The sequence below is a fragment of the Calonectris borealis genome, chromosome 4, assembly GCF_964195595.1.
Source record: "Calonectris borealis chromosome 4, bCalBor7.hap1.2, whole genome shotgun sequence".
Taxonomy (NCBI): Eukaryota; Metazoa; Chordata; class Aves; order Procellariiformes; family Procellariidae; genus Calonectris; species Calonectris borealis.
Window position 1 is genome coordinate 2281949 of NC_134315.1, and position 19692 is coordinate 2301640.

General features: G+C 55.0%; 1 protein-coding gene across 1 annotated transcript in view; it reads left to right on the forward strand.

Moving 5' to 3' along the window:
* Positions 1–19201, forward strand: part of ADAM33 (ADAM metallopeptidase domain 33) — a 32770-nt gene extending 13569 nt beyond the window's left edge. Inside the window, exons 4-24 of the mRNA XM_075148359.1 lie at positions 813–888; positions 1375–1451; positions 2012–2198; positions 2741–2806; positions 2918–2989; positions 3476–3642; positions 3756–3840; positions 4520–4662; positions 6891–7068; positions 7437–7526; positions 7890–8085; positions 9227–9335; positions 9870–10074; positions 11033–11110; positions 13076–13184; positions 13536–13686; positions 14307–14397; positions 15131–15376; positions 15677–15846; positions 16612–16629; positions 17890–19201. Of these exons, the coding sequence (XP_075004460.1) occupies positions 813–888; positions 1375–1451; positions 2012–2198; positions 2741–2806; positions 2918–2989; positions 3476–3642; positions 3756–3840; positions 4520–4662; positions 6891–7068; positions 7437–7526; positions 7890–8085; positions 9227–9335; positions 9870–10074; positions 11033–11110; positions 13076–13184; positions 13536–13686; positions 14307–14397; positions 15131–15376; positions 15677–15846; positions 16612–16629; positions 17890–17941 (2566 nt within the window). The 3' untranslated portion in view covers positions 17942–19201. The remainder of the gene's footprint in view (positions 1–812; positions 889–1374; positions 1452–2011; positions 2199–2740; positions 2807–2917; positions 2990–3475; positions 3643–3755; positions 3841–4519; positions 4663–6890; positions 7069–7436; positions 7527–7889; positions 8086–9226; positions 9336–9869; positions 10075–11032; positions 11111–13075; positions 13185–13535; positions 13687–14306; positions 14398–15130; positions 15377–15676; positions 15847–16611; positions 16630–17889) is intronic.
* The last annotated feature ends 491 nt before the right edge of the window (positions 19202–19692 follow it).

Genomic DNA, 19692 nt, shown 5'->3' on the forward strand with positions numbered 1-19692 from the left:
GCTCTGGCTCTTCCCTGCGACAGGAAGCAATTTGTCAGCGTGGGACGGGGCTGTGGCACGGGCGGCCCCGGGACCGGCCTCGGTGGGAGATGGCCGGCAGCTGGGGGGATGCAGGCTTTGCTAAAAGCAACCTGAGCTTTCTCACGATCGGTTCTGTTTTTTTGGGGACCCACCCACCCTGTTGCTGGGGTGTTGCATCAGGAGCATCACCCTCGCTGTGCTGTGAGTGAGGCGAAGTGACATGCCCAGGGCTGGAGGGGGTTGGCTGTGTCGGAGACCCCAAACCTCCCCTTGTCCTCAGCTGGACCCCGAGTATGGGGTTGATCCCTTCTTTTCCCAACAGGATGCTTCTCCCTGGGGACTTTGGTAGGGTTTGGTCCCTATGGAGAAGCTGTCACCCTGCCTGGCTGCTCGTCCTCGGTGGTGACGAGGTGGCCCCTGAGCCGGGGGGTGGGTGGGCAGCCGGGCTCCTCCTGTGCAGGTCCCCTGTCCCAGACCAGCTGGACCTTGAAGCAGTATGGGCAGCCCCTTCCTTGCCGAGATGCAAAGGGGGACGTTGGACTGCGATTCATGTCCCCACTGGCCGTGGGCAACTGCTGGTCAGGGGCCAGCCCTGATGCAGCGGTGATGGTCGCACTGCCAGCTCCGCTGCCCAAAGCTTTGCAAATTGGGGCTGTGAAGGGGGACCATGCAGATGGCTCAGCCCTGCATGGCTGCCCAGGGCTGGGCACAGAGGCTCGGCGTGTCCCTGTGCCGGGACAGCCAGAGCAGCTCGAGGGTCTTCACCCCTCTCCCCTCTCCTCTCTCCGCAGGCTGCTGGCGCCGGGCTACACCGAGACGCACTACGCCGCGGACGGGCAGCCCGTGACGGTGGCCCCCAACCACACGGTGGGTGCCAGGGGACGGGCGTAGCTCATCTCTATTTTTCGGGGTGCCTTGGCACTTGGGATGAAGCCAAAGCCCCACCGGGAGGAGGCGCGGCGTTTTCGCTGGCAGCATCCCCGGCGCCTGTCGCGGGAGGAATGCGGCAACACGCGGCTCCTGTATCTCTTGGCCGCGATACAGCACCTCGGGAAATAAACACAGGCAGCGCCGGGCTCGCGCAGCCCTCGCTCTCCCCGACGTCACCCCACCGGCCATTTGTCACCCTTCCAGCGCGCCGAGCCGGGTGCGGGGCTGTCTGTGTCCCTGGCTGAACCGCCGGAGCTGGCAGCCTCCTGGCTCCATCCCTCCCGTTCCCCGGTGCAGAGGGACACCCCTCGCTCGGCCAGGAAATGCAAAACGGGTGTTTTTTTGGGCCGAGCACGTGGGGTTTGTTGCTGCCCAGCCCTGCGTGGTGGTTTCTAACGGAGGTCTCCATTGCCCCTCTCCCAGGACCACTGCTACTACCACGGGCACGTCCGGGGCTACGGCGGCTCCTGGGTCGTCCTCAGCACCTGCTCGGGAATACGGTACGGAAACATGCAGGGCAGGGGGGGCTTATGGGGCTGATGAAGAGGGGGATAGATCCGGCTGCCCCCTTCCTCCCTGTAGGGACCCTCTCTGGGGCCCCCCCGGCGCAGCACCGATGGTCCTGCAAGCCCAGCTCTAGATCCTTCATGGGACTGATTTTCCATCGCTCCCCTTCTTCCATCCTTCACCCGACCCCGGGAGTGGGCAGGGCGGGGAGAGGCCGTTTTTCTGGCAGCATGAGCTGCCTTCAAGGAAATTCATCTCTAGAGGAAGCAGGATCCCGCACCCCGCAGCGGGTACCCCAGAACTGAGCTTTGCCCTGTTGCAACCACCAGCTGCCGTCCCGCGTTCACGTGGTCTGACCGGCACGGAGGGTTTAATGCTAAGGATATATTAGCTCGTAGGGCTGTATTGACAGAGACACCCATCTCTTGTCTCTGCCCCTACCCCGGGTATGGACCAAGCTGAGGTGCAGTGAGTTTGTGGGGCCTCAGTAGGGGCTGGGGGTGCTGGAGTGAGAGCACCACAGGAGCCATCGGGGGCTGCTCTCCATTGCCAGGGGCCTGATAGTGCTGAGCAGCAACGCCAGCTACTACCTGAAACCCCTGGGGACCCCCGAGCCGGGCCACCACGTCATCCACCGAGCAGAGCACTTGCCCATCCGAGGTGGGACCTGCGGCCACGGCGACGATTTCGGGAGCACCATTGCTGACATCGCTCAGCTCTTCCAGCCAGTGCACCACCGGGTAAATCCACCCTGGCGTCCTTCGCTTGTGGAGGGGCAGAGGGCTGAGAGTGGGGCGGTCTGTGGCCCCGTTAAATGCCTGCAGCTTGTGGCAAGGTGCCCGTCGCCCTGGTATCTGGGCAGGGTTGCGCAGGCAGATGGGATGTGAGGGGTGTTCGTGGGCAGCTCACCTGGTTTGAGTTCGGGCAGGAGACCTCAAAGGGAGGACATGTGGGTTGGGGATCGGTGCTGTGTCGTACAATGTGGGATGTGATGCGAGGTAACATCGGGAATTGCACTTAAGCTGCCCAAATTTTCCTAGTCTTCTCATGCCTCAGTTTCCCCTCTCAGCCATCATTCCTGGGCAGCTCTGCAGTGTTTGGGGAACCCATGATCATAGAATTATAGAATCATAGAATCATTAAGGTTAGAAAAGACCTCTAAGATCATCGAGTCCAACCGTCAACCCAACACACCATGCCCACTACACCATGTCCAAATGATGCCCAGAGCCGGGGACTGCCCACTCTTTCGCTCCTCCAAGCCTTGCTGTCTGTCTTGCAGGCGAAGAGAGATGCTTGGAGGACCATGAAATACATGGAGCTCTTCATTGTTGCTGATCACACACTGGTGAGCGCCGTGGGGGCAGAAACCTGGTCCCCTGCTGAAAAGCCAGGACCCCTCTTTGTCTCCCTCCCTGCTCTTTCTCCAGTGACCCTTCCCCATCCCATCTCTCTGCAGTACAGGAACCAGAACCTCAACCTGGGCCACACCAAGCAGCGCATCGTGGAGATCGCAAACTACGTGGACAAGGTAACGGCCGGCAAGGGGAACCTACCACCACCTCCATCATTCCTGGTGCATGTGAAAGCGCCTGAGCTCGGGGCCAGTCTGGTGATGGCTCTCAGGGACTGTCCCCGTGTCACTGGGGCTAGGAGTTTAGGTGGCAGATGTGAGCACGCGATGGAAAATGCTTTGCCACCCATCGGCTGAGCTGCAGCAGTGAAGAGGGTGCTGGTTCTTCGCTCTGCTGTGGCGATGGGGATCAATGACACAAGCAGGGACACGCCTAGGCGTTGTCAGCTGATGGATGGCATCGTGCCACCCTGACTGGGTCCTGTGTCCATGCCTGAGCCTGTAGAGCTCATGCTTGCAGGTGGATTTAGGACAAGTGTGTCCCTGAGTCACCCAGCTGGAGGTAAAGCATGGAGACCCACCAGATGAAACGCCATGGCCATGATGGAGGATGTACAGCGAATGCCAGTCCCCGTCCCCTCCATCCCTGTCCCCTCCCTGCAGTTTTACAGGTCACTGAATATCAAGGTGGCCCTGATTGGCCTGGAGGTGTGGACGGAGCGAGACCAGTGTGCCGTCACCAGCGATGCCAATGCCACGCTCTGGTCCTTCCTGCAGTGGAAAAAGGCGCTGAGGTCACGCAAGAAGCATGACAACGCCCAGCTGCTGACGTGAGCATCCCTGTGGACCCGGGGACATTGGGGCAGGGGGCTCCCAGCTCGGACCGGGATCTCCAAACCACTCCTGAGGTGCTAACTGCCCCTCCGTTCTCCTTTCTGGACAGAGGGAAGACTTTCAGGGGCACAACCATCGGCATGGCCCCACTGGAGGGCATGTGCAGCGCGGATAACTCGGGAGGTGTCAGCGTGGTAAGAGGGGCACCGGGGTCCCCGCTGCTCCTTCCAGGCTGGGGGACCCCATCTCCACTCCATCTTGCTGGGATTCTTCATGGGCTTGGAGGACCAGCCATCTGGGGTGGGTCCTGGGATGCAGCCTGAGAGCAAACGATGAGGCTGGTAGCCCCTTACCCCTCTCAGATGTTGGCCAAGTACTAAGGAGGGTGAGAAAGGGCTGGTTTAAAGGTCTTCTGCCCCATGTACACCCCCAGCTTGCTTCTGCCCTTCATATAGAATAACCCCTGCTTGTTCCCTGCTTGTCCTCTCTGGTTTTGTAGGGTCATCTCTGCCCCAGAAAACTCTTACCCTCCTCCTGATGGGGTGGCCCTGGTGTCCTGTGGTCCCTAGGGAGGGTGGTGGTGTGGGGCACCGAGGTTTCTGGTTTTTGGGATGTGCCTTACAAGGCCCCAGGTTTTCAGCAGTTGGCTTCAGCAAAAGAGCTTCCCAACAGTCCCATGTGGGACTTTTAGGAGACCAAACCCCACTTCTGCCATGAATCCTCCTCCATCCCTCTCTCTGTCCCTCCCACGGGATCCAGTTACAATCCCAGGGATGTGTGGTCCCTCCATCACCCCAACCCCATTCCCTGCTGCGGGATCATTCCTCTCCATCGCTCCTGGCTGCTGTGTTGATGCATCCCCCATCCATGCAGGACCACTCGGAGCAGCCCATCGGAGCAGCCGCCACTATGGCCCACGAAATCGGCCACAATTTCGGCATGAGCCACGATAGCACGGGCTGCTGCGTGGAGGCCACCCCGGAGCAAGGCGGCTGTGTCATGGCAGCGGCCACCGGGTAAGTGGCAGTGGGGACGGGATACGGCCCCTAAGCCCCCCAGCGTGTTGTGGATGCTGTTTGCAGCTGGGTGGGCTGGGGAGTGGGGAGGGGGTCCTGTCCTGCAAGGCACCGTTGCGGGTGCAGTGTCCCGTTGCAAAGGGGGACCCGGCTGGTTGCCCTCCTCCCCGTTTGCCCTGCACACCCCAATTCCCTGGAGCGAGCACATCCCGGGACCCAGGAGCAGGCAGGGCCGGTGGTCTCCGAGGGGCAGCAGAGGGGTAGAAGCCCCATCCCAAAAGAGCTAGGGCTGGAAGGAAATGGATGGTATCTGGTAGGTGTATGACAGGAATCCAAGGCGTTTTCCTGTGCTAACCCATACCTCAGCACGATGAAATTATTCTTTATTGCAAGACCGGAGGGCCAAGGGGTGCCCAGTCCCCGGTCATGCTGGTGGAGACTCACGGCATCACAGGGCTGCGATGGGGTGAGCTCACGTCCCTCACCCCAACCTCACTAAATCTGGATGTGGGATGCTCCGGAGTGGCAGTCATTAGCTTCCTGACATCCCTTTAGGGTTTGTTTTCCTTTGCTTTTACCCTTTAATTTGGCCCAAAGCTGTGTGAAATTCAGCTGGTTGGTGCCACGTTCCCTTCCAAGGTCCTTCTCCTGTTGGGTTTTCTGGCTCCCGATAACACAGTCGTCCCAGATTTCCCCGTACTGCAGAAAACCAGCTGTTTATTCCCCATTATTTGAACTCGCCCACTCTTCCAATTAATAAATAACGGTCAAAAACCACGATGCGGTTTCAGGATGTCCCCAGGCTGTTTTCCTGTGGCTCTCAGACCGCGGCGCTGACCCCATGGGGTTTAGTCTCTGCCTAGGTGGATCGTGGTGGGGAAAAGCACCGGCTTTCCAGGACAGTTGTGCACTTTGTTTAGTTAGCCTACTAATTAATTATCCTGCCCCACCCACTGGAGCTGGATGCGCTGGTGCAAAGCAGTAGCAGATGCTGAAGCTCAGCTGTGCCCCTGCTCACCCCTGCAGGCAAAGCTCTCCGAGCTGACATCTCGCCGTGACATTTCTTCCTTCTTATTTTTGCTGAAATATTTTTTACCCCACATGGGCAGGAAACACATTTTTGACTGTCTTCAACCTGTCCCTATTTGCATGTTCGTGGACCAGCTTATTGGGTATATTTACTTGCTAACCCTCCCATAACTTGCATGGACTTACAGCTTTCCCTGCATCTCAAAAGATTTCCCCCAGACTTCAAAAATATTTTTAGAAAAAGCTCTCTGTGTCATCTCGGAAATGAGATGTCCTAATATGAAATAAAACTTTTTTTCAGCGATAGGAGGAAACGAAACCAGCACTGAAGCGGAGAGCGGTGCACAGCTCTTACTCTCTGCTTCCTCCTTCTTAGTACATCACACAAAAAAACCCACAAGCTTGTGCAAAATTACGGAAGAACCATGCTCAGAGCTTCTCTAGAAAATCACCATTTCTCTCCAGCTCCTTGTAGGAAAAGCCGGTTGGGCTGTTAGAGAAATGACCTCACATGTAGTAGGCCCTGATTTCTTTTTTTTTGCTGCTCAGGCTTTGTGAATTATTTAATATGGGGTATTTTTTGTGTCTTTTCAATTTTTCTTTAATTTTTTAGGGCAGCCTCGGAAGTATTTAAATAGCCCCAAACGGGTATTTCCCATCAGCGGTTCGGTGAGAGCAGGCACATGTTTAGCAGACATCCTGAGCAGATAGTCACTGCACATGTGGAGACCTGCCTCGCGGTTAGGACGGGGGGGTCTGTGGTGTCCCAGGTGCAAAGGACCGAGGCACGGAGGTGACACCTACACCAGCATCGAGCTGGCAGAGCCTGCAGGCATGGGTGCTCCCTGGGCTTTGAGGTTCAGACCATGGGGGTCTCCAATCTCCAAGAGGTTTCTTCCTGGAGGGTTGGTGCTCTAGGGGTGGTGCACAGCAGCTCTGCTTGTCCACCCCATCCCATTCTGGAAAATATTTGGGTTCAGTGTGGTGTCCCCTGGTCGTTAATCTGATGCTCAGCCCTGCGAGTTGGGGTGGGGGATGTTCGTGGTCTTGATGCATCTGGCTGATGGTGGATTCTGCTCTTGGAAGGGTTTGTGCCAGTTTGCCCGTGTCCTTATTTCCCAGCTCTGACTGTGGTTTTCCACCTTCTCCTGGTCCCGATCGCCCCGGTTCCCATCCCTCCCCATCTGTCCCCTGCGCAGCCACCCCTTCCCTCGCGTGTTCAGCTCCTGCAGCAAGAGGCAGCTGGAGAACTACTTCCAGAAGGGAGGTGGCATGTGTCTCTTCAACCTGCCCGACACCAAGGACCTGGTGGTGGGACGGAAATGTGGCAACGGCTTTCTGGAGGAAGGAGAAGACTGTGACTGCGGGGAGGTGGAGGTACGGCGCTGGGTGCTGCATTGCTTTACAGCAGAGGCTTTTGCAGCTCAGCTCAGCTGCTGGGTGGCAGGAGGCAGCCCACGTGGAGAGGGGCATTTGCAAGGGAAAGGGATTTGCTGATCACCACAGGGACTCCATCCCAAGGGTTCTTCCCAGTCCCACCTTCCTAAATCCATTTAACCTGGTCCTGGCTTTCTTCTTGACTTTGCCCCAGAGTGCTCAGGTTTTCCTCATCTCCCCTGTGCCTCAGTTTCCCCATCATCAAAGTCAGAAGAGCAATGCTGTGACAGGTGGAGAAGGGACTGGGGTCAGCAATGGGAAAGGGATGGACTCACTGACTGTGGTGGTGTCTTCTTCTCCCCACGCAGGAGTGCACCAACCCGTGCTGCAATGCACACAACTGCACATTGAAGGCGGGGGCCCAGTGTGCCCACGGCGACTGCTGCCAGAACTGCAAGGTAAGCCCCCCGCTGTGCCCCCCACTGTGCCCACCCCCCCACCACGGGCTGAGCAGGGAGATACGGCCCCCACCACCCCCCCGGGACTCACACACTGTATGTCCCTGAGGTCAACCCCCCCCGCCAGTGCCAAATGAGGAGGGTTATACGTAAACTCACATCTGCAGTGGAGTCTCTGCTGGCTGCTTTGTGGCCGGGGTCCAGCCCAGGAATTTGGCTTTATACCTTGACAGCCCCATATAGTCCCACAGAGGACATTATAGATGGTTTATGGCCCCAAGCTGCACCAGGAGGCAGCAGCAATCCCAGCTTCTCCCCTTTGCTGCCGCTCAGTGCTGATGTTTCTCTCTCCCCCTGCGGCAGCTGAAGGTGGCTGGGACAATCTGCAGGGAAGCAGCGGGATCCTGCGACCTCCCCGAATACTGCACAGGTGCCTCACCCTACTGCCCAGCCAACGTATACCTGCTGGATGGCTCATCCTGCGCCTATGGCGAGGCTTACTGCAACAACGGCATGTGCATGACCCACCACCAGCAGTGCGTCCAGCTCTGGGGACCAGGTGAGTCCCACCAGCCCCAGCCCTGCCTCCTCGCCACCCTTCTCTGGAGCAGAAGCCACGTTGGGTCTCAGCGCTGTGTCTGCACGTGGGGTCTCCATGTCCCCTGCCCTTGGGGCTGGAGGGTGGTGGATGGAAGGGTTGTGCTGTCCCCATCCAGGGTTGGGGTCAACATCCATGGGGCTGGCATGGAGGGCTGGGGGTGCTGTGCACGCACGCTCAGAGGTGCCCGGTCCTCTGCTGTGCACAGCCCGTCTACCCTCTGCCTATGGTCACCACGCTGCATACAGCCCATACATTACATACAGCCCCCGTGCTGCATATGATCCCCATGCTGCTCATGACTCCATATGCTGCAGGTGACCTCCACGCCGTAGTGCAGTCCATACACTACATATGGCTTCAGCACTGCATATGGCTTAGGTACTGCATAGACTGTATATGGCCTCCTTGCTTTAGTTAGCCCATATTCTGCATATGGCCTCACACTGCCTACAGACCCTATACCGCATATGGCCCATAGGTGATGTTGCTTATAAGGTGTACATGGCAAGATGCTTATATGGTTGTTACACACTACATATATATATATGCTTTATATGGCTACAGATTGCGTACAGCCCCCGCTCTGCATACGGCCCATAGCTCATATGCTCCATGTGGCCATCTGCTGTGTATGGCCCCCAGCTGCGTACGACCGCACGCTGCACAGGGCCCCCGCGCTACATATGGCCACACGCAGCCACGTGCTGCACCCTGCCCCCCATACCCACACTCCCAACACCCCACTCGCACCCACGTACACCCGCCTGCTGCTCCCACCCCATACAGGGCACATAGGTCCCCATTTGCATAGCGGTGCTGCCACCCCCAGGGCCAGCACCTCTGGGTGCCCCCAGGAGAGCTGCAGCAGGCAGAGGGGGGAATCCTCCCCCAGGGCCAAAATTCTCTGCTAGACCCCCGAGAAAAGGGAATTTCACCCCTCTTGTGCTGTTCTTCGCCCAGCACCCACAGCAGCTGCTCTCCGGGAGACTTTTCCATGGTGTGTTCTCCACGAGCATCCAACCACCGCTCCTGGTTTTGGTATTTCTCCCTGCTGGCTGCTTTCCCCATCCCACGCGGGACCTTTCCTCCCTCCCTGCAGGCGCCTGGCCGGCCCCGGACGCCTGTTTCCAGGACGTGAACATGGCCGGCAACACCTATGGCAACTGCGGTAAAGACAGCCAAGGGCGCTACGTCAAATGTGACAAGAGGTGGGTGCAGCGCTGGCACCCATGGGTGCCCCATCTCCTCCTCCTGCACCCACAGCCCCCTGCTGCCCACCCCTGCGAAGGGGTTGGTGGGGCCCTACCCTGACCTCCTGGCATCACCCCTTGGGCCAGCTCTGTTTTGGACCTGAGGAAGCCAGCAGGTCCTTCCTGGGCTCAGTCCCCATCAGTGTTGGGAGGTTGTCCCACCACGCATCACCTCCCAGCCCAGCCTGAAGGGAAAATCAAAGACGGCATCAGCAGGAGATGCTATTTAGGGGGCACGTGCTCTCCAATATTCCCAGTTAGACCAGGGATGTTAGAGGGACCCTCCCGGCCTGTTCCCTCCAGCATTTCTCTGTGCTGTCCATGATTTATCTAAGTCTTTTTTGAACCTGCTGAGCCTCTCCCATCACAACTTCCCATGGCCATAAATTCAAGGGGAGGTGAGCCAGCGAGGCAGGGGGTGATGGGGCAGGGAGGGTGAAGCGGCAGATACCCACATCTCCTGCCCTCACCTTGGCTGTGTCCTGCTCCTAGGGATGCTATGTGTGGCAAGATCCAGTGCCAGAGCTCAGCTAAGAAGCCCCAGGGGACCAACACTGTCTCCATCGACACCACCATCCGCTTCAATGGGCGGGAGGTGAAGTGCCGAGGCACCTACATGTACACCGCAAAGGATGATGAGGAAGACCTCTCCGACCCAGGGCTGGTGATGACGGGAACGAAATGTGGAGATGGGATGGTGAGTACCTCTTCCTAGGGCTGGGGTCTCCTCCAGGAGATCAGCTCCTTGGCTCTTGTTGCAGCTCCAATGTAGACATTGGCTCTTCTCTGCATTACAGCTGGGCCATGGGACGTGGTTCCCACCACGCTTGCAGACCTTGCCTTGATGACATCTCAACCGGGGCATTTCTAGACATCACCAGATGCTTGTGTGTAGGCCAACAAATTCTTCTCTCTGGCCTCCATGTTTCTTTACTGATTTAATGCATAGTGGAGCAACCCCAACAAGAATTGCATGCCCCAGGACTTGATGGATGAGGCTTCCTCCTATGAATAAACCGTTTCCCAGGGGAAAGCTGTGTTAGGAATCAAGACGACAGATCCAAACAGATGCTGCTAACTGAGCATTAGTCCCTTTTACACCCCTGCATCTCCAAGTTCTTTACAGAGGGTCAGTTCAGCTGAGAAAGAGCAGAAGCCTGGTTGACAACACGGTAGCAGGGATGCACGCCAGACAGAGCTGGCTGGGGAGATATGGCCTTTGCTATTTGGCATTTTAATTGAAATGTGAAATTTTCATCCCAGTTTGGGATGGAAGGCCAAAAAGTCGACATTTTCATGAGAAAGGATGGCTAGTTTTGAAATCCAGTGTTGGTTTTTTTGGCTGGTGCCTGCGTTTTAGGGCCAGATGGGACATGGCTTCTCCAGGAGCTGCCAGGTGGGTTGTCAGGGGAGGGGTGTGGGAGTGGTGGTGGCTGGTCTCTGCTGAGCCGACCTGGATGGGGGACTGGCAGAGGTTTCCTGGACTGTGCTGAAAATTGGAGTGAAATGCATTGACCTGGAACAATACGATTTAACCAACCTTGGTTTTCCAGCGGACAGCATCCTTCCAGAGGACTCCTATCTGTGAGCCAGAAGATCACTGTCCTCCCTCTCTCGGGTCTTTCTCTAATCTCAGCTTCTTGGCTTTCTCTCAGGTTTGCAAAGATCGCCGATGCCAGAATGCCTCCCTTTTTGAGCTGGAAAAGTGTGTTTCCCGGTGCAACGGCCATGGGGTGAGTTATTATATAGGGTGACCTGCAGCAGGCTCCTGAGGTGAGCACAGATTCTTAAGCAAAACCGAGTGTCCCCCACAGGGATGGGCCTTGCGACACAGTGGGCACCTGCTTTTCATAACTGTCTAATGCATCAGCTACGGGTGAGACTGAGCTGAGATCTTTGCTTACCCAAGTTAGAGGAAGAAGATAATTTGTGATGTAAGGACCATCTGCAAAATTTGGATCAGGGTCCAATTTGAACTCGAGAGTATTTAGAGCTCAGAGCAGGTGCCTGTTCCCTCTGAGAGCAAAGCAAGATTGATTGGATGGTCGCATCCAGAGCGTAGTGGTCAACGGCTCAATGTCCAGATGGAGATCGGTAACGAGTGGTGTCCCGCAGGGGTCCGTATCGGGACTGTTACTGTTTAATATCTTCATCAATGACATAGACAGTGGGATTGAGTGCACCCTCAGCAAGTTTGCAGATGACATCAAGCTGAGTGTTGGGTCGACCCACCTGAGGGATGGGATGCTATCCAGAGGGACCTGGACACGCTGGAGAAGTGGGCCCATATGAACCTCATGAGGTTTAACAAGGCCAAGTGCAAGGTCCTGCACCTGGGTCGGGGCAACCCCCTGTACCAACACAGGCTGGGGGATGAAGGGATGGAGAGCAGCCCTGCCGAGAAGGACTTGGGGTACTGGTGGATGAAAAGCTGGACGTGACCCGGCAATGTGCGCTCGCAGCCCAGAAGGCCAACCGTGTCCTGGGCTGCATCACCAGCAGTGTGGCCAGCAGGTCGAGGGAGGGGATTCTGCCCCTCTGCTCTGCTCTGGTGAGACCCCCCCTGCAGTGCTGCGTCCAGCTCGGGGGTCCTCAGCACAGGACAGACATGGACCTGTTGGAGCGGGTCCAGAGGAGGCCACCAAAATGATCAGGGGATGGAACAGCTCTGCTGTGAGGAAAGGCTGAGAGAGTTGGGGTTGTTCAGCCTGGAGAAGAGAAGGCTCCGGGGAGACCTTATTGTGGCCTTTCAGTTCTTAAAGGGGCTTGTAAGAAAGATGGGGAGAGACTTTTTAGCAGGGCCTGTTGGGACAGGACAAGGGGGAATGGTTTTAAACTAAAAGAGGGGAGATTTAGACTACATAGAAGGAAGAAATTTTTTACAAAGAGGGTGGTGAGACACTGGCCCAGGTTGCCCAGAGAGGTGGTAGATGCCCCATCCCTGGGAACATTCCAGGTCAGGTTGGATGGGGCTCTGAGCAACCTGATCTAGTGGGAGATGTCCCTGCCCACGGCAGGGGGGTTGGACTAGATGACCTTTAAAGGTCCCTCCCAACCCAAACCATTCTGTGATTCTAACACAACTGGGACTGCAAAAAGGTAGGGAAATGGTTCAGCGAATAGAAAGAGTCACTATTGTCCAAAGCTTAAAGGCTACAAAGATCTGACCTCTGCAGAACGCTTTGTCAGATAAGCAACAACAAACTGCTGTAGAAAATCGCTGCTGGATTATGTAGAGAAATGTGATAGTTAAAACACCCAAATTTACCTTTCCATTCTGCTCAGCATCGTAAAGGCTCTTGGTTTGGATTCTCTGCTTCAGAAATGCTATGGTTTAATGGGAAAGACCCTGAGGGGAAGATGTTTAACAAACTTCTGGCCTAACACAAAGTATTAAGGGCCTCAGGCTTGATTAGTCAAGCGGTGCGAAAACTGAGGGTATAAGATACCTGTCTTCAAGGTTTCTGCAAAGAGCAGGGAAATAAAAGTATCAGCAAGAAAATATCGCAAAACATTGCAATCACAGATTTGAGGGAAACACAGACACGATCCAAGTGATGTTCAAGGGGTGAATATCGGCAGGGGTTAAGCTCCTTCAGCCCGGACTCAGCCGTTGGCCATCTGCTCTCATCCCCCCCGTACAGACCATTGTTTCCATACATCCGTTGTGGTCTCCAACCCTCCTTCTCTCTCTGCAGGTCTGCAACAGCAACAAGAACTGCCACTGCGATGCTGGCTGGGCTCCCCCCTACTGCGAGAAGCCGGGCTTGGGTGGCAGCGTGGACAGTGGCCCTGTGCAGCGCGACAGTGAGTCACGACTTCTCCTCCGGTGCCTTGTGACGCTGGTGGGGCTGGAGCGATGCGACGAGGGGGGGAAATGGGGCGATAAAGCTGCTGACTGCTCTGCTCTCAAATGTGTTGGGTTGGGTCCATTCAGGCAGACTCACAGCCTGTGCCCAGCTCTGGTTGCTTGGTGGCCACCCATTTTTATCAGGGACCACCGGATGGTACTGCTCTCTTTTTGGAGGTGTGATCAGCAATGATGTCTCTAGCCTGGGTGGCTGGGAACGGGCAGGCGGGACCAACGTTTCCATCGAATGAAGCCGGAGGCTGCTGGCTCTCCCAGCCTTGCACTCACCTGTGTGCTTTCCCTGCCAGATCACGAAGCCATCTTATTAACCCTTCTGCTCATCTTCCTGCTCTTCCTCCCGGCCCTGATGATGAGCATCTACTTTTGGTACCGGCGGGAGAACTCGCTCCTGAACAAATGGATAAAGGAGATGAGAAGGAGGAGCCAGGAGACATATAGGTGGGTGACGCATCCTAAATCCCATCTCTCTTGAGGACCCAGTGAGACTCTGAAACCTTGTTTTCTTGCCACTGGCAGCATCCAGCCTGGTAGGAACGGTTGTGGGGGAGCTAGTGGTGCACAGGGTCTGTTTCAAACTGGTATGAGACCTGGTTTGAGATATGAAGAGCTCTCTCCTGGGAAAATCTGAGGCTTTCAGCTCTCCCCTGAGCAGAGGACAGGAATGGTCCTCTGGACTGGACAACCCCAGAGAGTGATGATGGAGGTGGCCTGGTACCGAGGAGCTTTCTCGCCATCTGCTCCTAGCAGGCTGCAAGAACTGGGAGGGCTCTAAAGAAGCACAGAATTTAGATATTGTCATTATTTCCCCTCCCAGTACAGGTACAGACACACACATACCTCAGAGCCCTGCAATAATTTGAGAAAAAAACCCAATCAATCTCCTTCATTATCTCAAGACAGACTTGTCATCCCTGCTCACCCAGCAGTGCAAGACTGTCTGTTAACAATCTGTTAATGGAGACAGGATCTCGCTGATGTGCAGCATTTCAGGAGGCAGCTGTTGCAAAAATGGTTGCTTTATTTTGCCATCTGTGATTTACGTTTGTGATCCCGGGCAGGAACAAAACCATCAGTCGGAAGTCAACCAGTGGCCATCCCAAAGCTGCTTTCACCTTGAGGAATATTTCCACCTCCAGCCACACTAATAAAGTAAGTAATAACTCACCTTCCAGGTTTGCTTTTCCTCCCTGGAACTTGATACTTGTGGGTGATCACATCTACCTCTAGCAACTGGGCAAGCAACTGGTGCTCCGTGCTGGTTTTGCGTTGTGTCTACGCTGTGAGCCCTTGGTCAGTAGTACATACCCCTCCTAAAAGTGAGTCTGTTGAACTCTGCCTGCTCAAAAAGGCCCTGGTGATTGCCAGGAGCCCCCGCCGGAAAATTGCCCATCACCACGGCAAAGCTTAGCAGGGGCTGTGCAGTCCTGCTGATGACTTTGTGCTGGGTCTCCAGGGAGGCAGATGCTTCTGCTGCTGGTTGTGTCAGTTCTGGTGACCTTGGGATGGGTATGCCCGGGGCTGAATTTAGGAAGAATTTAGGTTTTTTGAGCACGGCCACAGTGGCTGAGAGCGGGGCAGGACAGATGATGTCTCCCATCTGGCGGAAATCTGGTATGGATTCACCAGAGCTGGCTCTGCTCCAGATCTCCTGAGAACAGCACCTTTCTCATCTCTGTGTGCTCTCATTTGGTTAGCGAGAAGCAAACATGTTCAGGTTTTGGGTGGGATGCTAAAAGTGGTGGTCCCAGAAAGTGGAATAAATACCCAATGCTTCTCCTGCAACTCCCTAGCATCCAGACCTTCAGGGGACATCTGCTTTTCAGCACCCAGGAAAACGCACCTAAGGATTTTCTCCATACTTCTGCTTTTCTCATCCCTGCAGGCAACACGGGCTGCGTTCCCCCCCAAACCCAGTGCTCACCAGCCCGGCTCTCAGCCTGTCAACGTTGTCCACCCTCTTCGCCCACCTCCCCACTCCATCCCTCCGCGCCCAAGAGACCCCAAGCCTGCCAGGCCACCTCCACCAGTCAGCAAATCGCCCATGGTCCCCACCAAAACGGTCATCTCCCAGGCTAAGCTGCCACCACCGAAGAAACCTCTTCCCTGCAGCCCTGTGAGGACCCCACTGGTGAGCTTTGCTGGTTGGCTGTACTTTCCTTCCGACTCATAGAAATTCCCTGGTTTTTGGCTGCCTGTGGCTCTTTTGGGTTGGGCACTATTAAGGAGCTGTCACGCCACCCTAAGAGATGAATCTGTTGCAATGGTGAAGAAAGCACATTAGATAATGAGAATATTTTAACATAGTTTGGGTGGTGGTGTTACACGCTTTGAAGCATCTCAGCTGTGCAGCAGGGGAGAGAGGTTTGTAGGAGGTCATTGGATGCTCCTCTAAGGATGTTGTCTCTCCCCATACACTTTGTGATCCCAGGTCGTCCCAAAGCACCAGCCCCCCCGTCGACCGCTGCCTGGAAGTCCTCTTCTGGCCAAAGAGCTGCCTCCTGCACATGGAGGTCCCTCCTACCTGCTGGTCATGGTCCCTCCTACCAACTTCAAGGTGTCGGGTGCAAGTGCCATGAGCCAACCCACAAGGCCATTAAAGTAAGTTGAGAGAGAAGTTGAGCTATCTGCCACCACTGCTGGGGTCCTGCAGGTGGACACAGTGGGGGGTCTTGTGGGTCACATCTGGGTGGGACATCCCAAATGTCATTGTGGTGTGCTCCAGTCTGCCCCTCGTGGTGTCTTCGCTGTGACCTCGGTTTCTCCTGCTCCTCCCTGATATGGCTGGTGTGTACAGGCCAGGCTACTGAGGAGCAGGAGAAATGCTCTGTGCTCTGGGTTGTGTGGGTCTGTGCATGCTGCTGGAGATACAGAGGAGTTCAAAGCCCACCAACTTTGGGGTAACTGGTCTGTAGGGCATTGTGGATCTTTGTTATAGGGCATTTGGGGGCAGCAGCAAAAGGTAGGAAGGAAATCAGAAGACATCCCAAATTCTGCTACTTGGGGAGCAACTGCAACCAAAGTGTTTATCCAGATGGGGATGCTATGTGCATAAATAATCCTGTGCCCATGTTCCTTCCTGCATGGTGCAGGAGAAAAGCCTGCCCACCCGAGCAAGGTACCTACAGGTGCCTGGGCTCTGCAGCCATGCCTCCTGGCAGGACCCCACAGGGTTTGGCCAAGATTGGCCAACGCTGACCAAAGTTGGGTCCTGTAAGGTCCTGATGGATTAAGGGAGATGCCATCCTTTGGGGGTGCACGTGGCCTCCCATCCCAGAGCATGGAGGGAGCTGTTGGTGTTCTGCTGGGGGACAGTGGAGTGAAGGGATGGACATTGATGCTCTCTTTCATCTTTCCTCCCTGCAGGCTGATGCCACCTCAAAGGTGAGTCACAGACACCATGCAGGACCATGGGGACTGCTTGTGGGGGGATGGCCTTTGGTTAAGAACTGGGCTGGGAACCGGGAGACTGGGGATTAAACGTCCGCCTTCCCAGAGGCTCTGAGATGAGCAGGGCATAGCTCCTCCGGGTACCCGAGCAACAGCAGGGCTTGGGCACCTGTGTCCAAGGGAAGGGAGGATGCGGGTTTTCCAGTTCAGAGCTGGGAGTTTAAGTCCAAGTCCGTTACAATATCACTACTACTTTCAGCTCTTGCTATACTGCTAAATCTTCTCAGTGGAGCCTCAAGGGATTGTGCTTGCATCTGCTCCTGCTAGCCAGGCTTATGGGCCATATCCAGCCATGGAGAGAAGGCATCGTGCTGGGCTGAAGTTGGCCCTCATCCCCAGACAGTCTGCTTTGCTAATTACTGCTTTGACCCTCTTACACTATTTTAGGTCCTTATGCCTTTGTAGTTGCCACCAGAAAGAGACTGAATATGCCCCAAAATTTCCCAGTGTGACTCAATCCCTATAGCTCAACAATTCTAGTAGATAAAACAGGCTTGTTCCGTGGTCCCAAAAGAGAAAGACTTGGCACATCCTGGCAGCCAAACTCAGCTCCCTTCTCCAAACGGTGTAGGTTTGTCCTTGCTGCCCACGGAGAGCAGTCCCTGGCCATCCTCTCTTGAAACAGTGCCCATGTGAGAAAGTGTAGACTGGCAGGCCCAGACTTGTGCCAGGGAGCAGGACGTGCCTGTGTCCTGGTCCGTATTCATTACTTGACACCACCAACATGCTAGGAGAGGGCCAGGGAACTGTTGTCTTTCCTGGACGGATGAGATGAGAGATTTCCTGAATTCCCAGGATGGACTATAGGGTTCATATTGGGTTGGTTGATTTGATGATGTCTCTTGGTAGCGCACGAATCACCTTGGCTGTTCTTGGGAAGCCAAGAGCAGTATACCCTTGGGCAATATCACTCCTGCAGTTGGTGGGATCCCAGTTCTCACTGCTGGTTACTGCCAGGTGTCACCACATGCTTTGGTGGACTCTGCATCCTATCTGGGTTTTGAGGGTACGCCAAAGGAAAACACCTCAAAGTGATACAATTTGGGGTTGTATCTTTGAGAGAGGACACAGGGGACCGTGACAGTCCCAGGTCCCCTCTGGTCTCAGGGACAGCAGCTGTTTGTGGTGGAGGTGATGGATGCTTGGTCTCTGCACTCAAATGAGTTGTCTCCTTTCTCTTTCTTCTCACTCTAGGCCAGTCCCAGCCATCAAAGTCCAATCAACCTCCTTCCCCTTGAAAAAGTGACAAACCAAGGACACCTTAAGCCCACCCTTCCTGAGCTGGCTCTCCTGATTTGCACTGCTGCTGGCGACAGGGGTCTTTTGTTCCTCTCTTGATTTTTTTTGTCTTTTGATACCAGAGGACTATTTTTATAAGACAGAATATGTATTCAGCACAAAAACTGTAGTGGTGGGGGGGAGGAGAGGGGAAATTGGTACCATGACATTACTAAGGGTTGGGGTGAGTTGATGGTGGGGTTACCATGATGGGGACTCTACCACAGCTCCTGGCATCGCTTCCTGGCCAATTTACCCCCAGCTTTAGTTTCTTCTTGATATTGCACATGGGCTGGGATGAGGTGACTTGGGGTCAAGTGAACATCCAACACTGACGAAAGATGCTGACAACAGTGGCAGCAAAAGCCGTGTAATATCCTTCTAGCTACCTCCTCCTTCTCCTCCAGGCCTGGTGAGACCTCCCCACCACCCACTGCCACCAGAGTTCAATGCTGGGCATTGTCTCCGGGGAGACATTTGCCATGAGAGAAAAATGGTTTCCAGTTTGGACTGTGCCATGCAGTGCTGGGACATTTCCATGAAGGATCCAAGTTCTCAGGCTCCTCCTGGCCTCCTGCCTGATTGCACAAGAAAAAACAGTGACAATCCTGGGGTCGTACCTGGAAGGAGAAGCTGTCTGGGAAACGGTTTAATGTCTGAAGTGCTGGTGGCAGCTGGTTACCAAGGTGCTTTCAAGGGGCTCAGGAGCCCTCCATAAACATTGCATGTTCCCTGCTCATGGGGCAAGCCCAGCAGTGGCTCTGTGAGCTGCTACCACTCTGCTGTCCAAAGGGGGAAGGAGCCACAAGCCGGGAACAAGAGCAGGAAGACCTCCTGCCTGTGTCATTGGCTTGCCCAAAGGCCTTGGCCAAGCCGTTGCATTTCTCTGTGCCTCAGTTCCCCTCGTCTGTAAAATGGGGGGTAATACCTACCTCACAGGGGTGTTGTGAGGTTTAACAAACTGATATCTTGAAAGGGCTTTACAATCCTCAGATGAAAGGTGCTGTTGACCTGCACAGTATTATACCGTGCCACTTTCCTATGACTTGACATGCGGCTCTGTCAGGGTCTGAAATGAGAACAAAGGCTTTGTACAGTCCCCTGGCTCCTCTGGCTCTTTTCTCGCTCAGAAGTTCCCTGAGCCTTTGGACACCAAGGTCTCTGGGTTTCCTGCCACATCGGTGCAAACAGATCCCTAGAGCCCCTTCTGTAGCCCTTAAACCTGGGATTATTCGGTCCAACTGTGTGTGACATGTCAAACACCCTGGGGTAGATCCCATCTGACCTAGGACATATCTTTTTGAGATATGTCCAACCAATGTGAAGGTTGTTCATGATGTAGGCTCAGGGACAACCCTCAGGAAACTGTTCTGGTGTTTCATTATCCCCAATGTTACAAAATGGGCTGCTAATTACAGGTTGTGGTTAAGGTCGTCTTCACCTAAGATGGCCTTACTCTCTTATGATCAGGCTTTGTTTCGAAGTCTTTGGTCATGCACATGGGTCTTCCCTGAAGCATCTCTGGTACCTCCTTATGTTTCTTTGTTGGTGGATATCCAGGTGGGGTCTAGGATCCAGGATCTCCTCTTACTCTGATAACAAGTCACAAAATCACAGAGTCATTTAGGTTGAAAGGGACCTCTTGAGATCATCCTCAGATGACCTCCAGAGGACAGGGTAAATGAACTGGTCCCTAAACCTTCCCAAGGTCTCATTGTT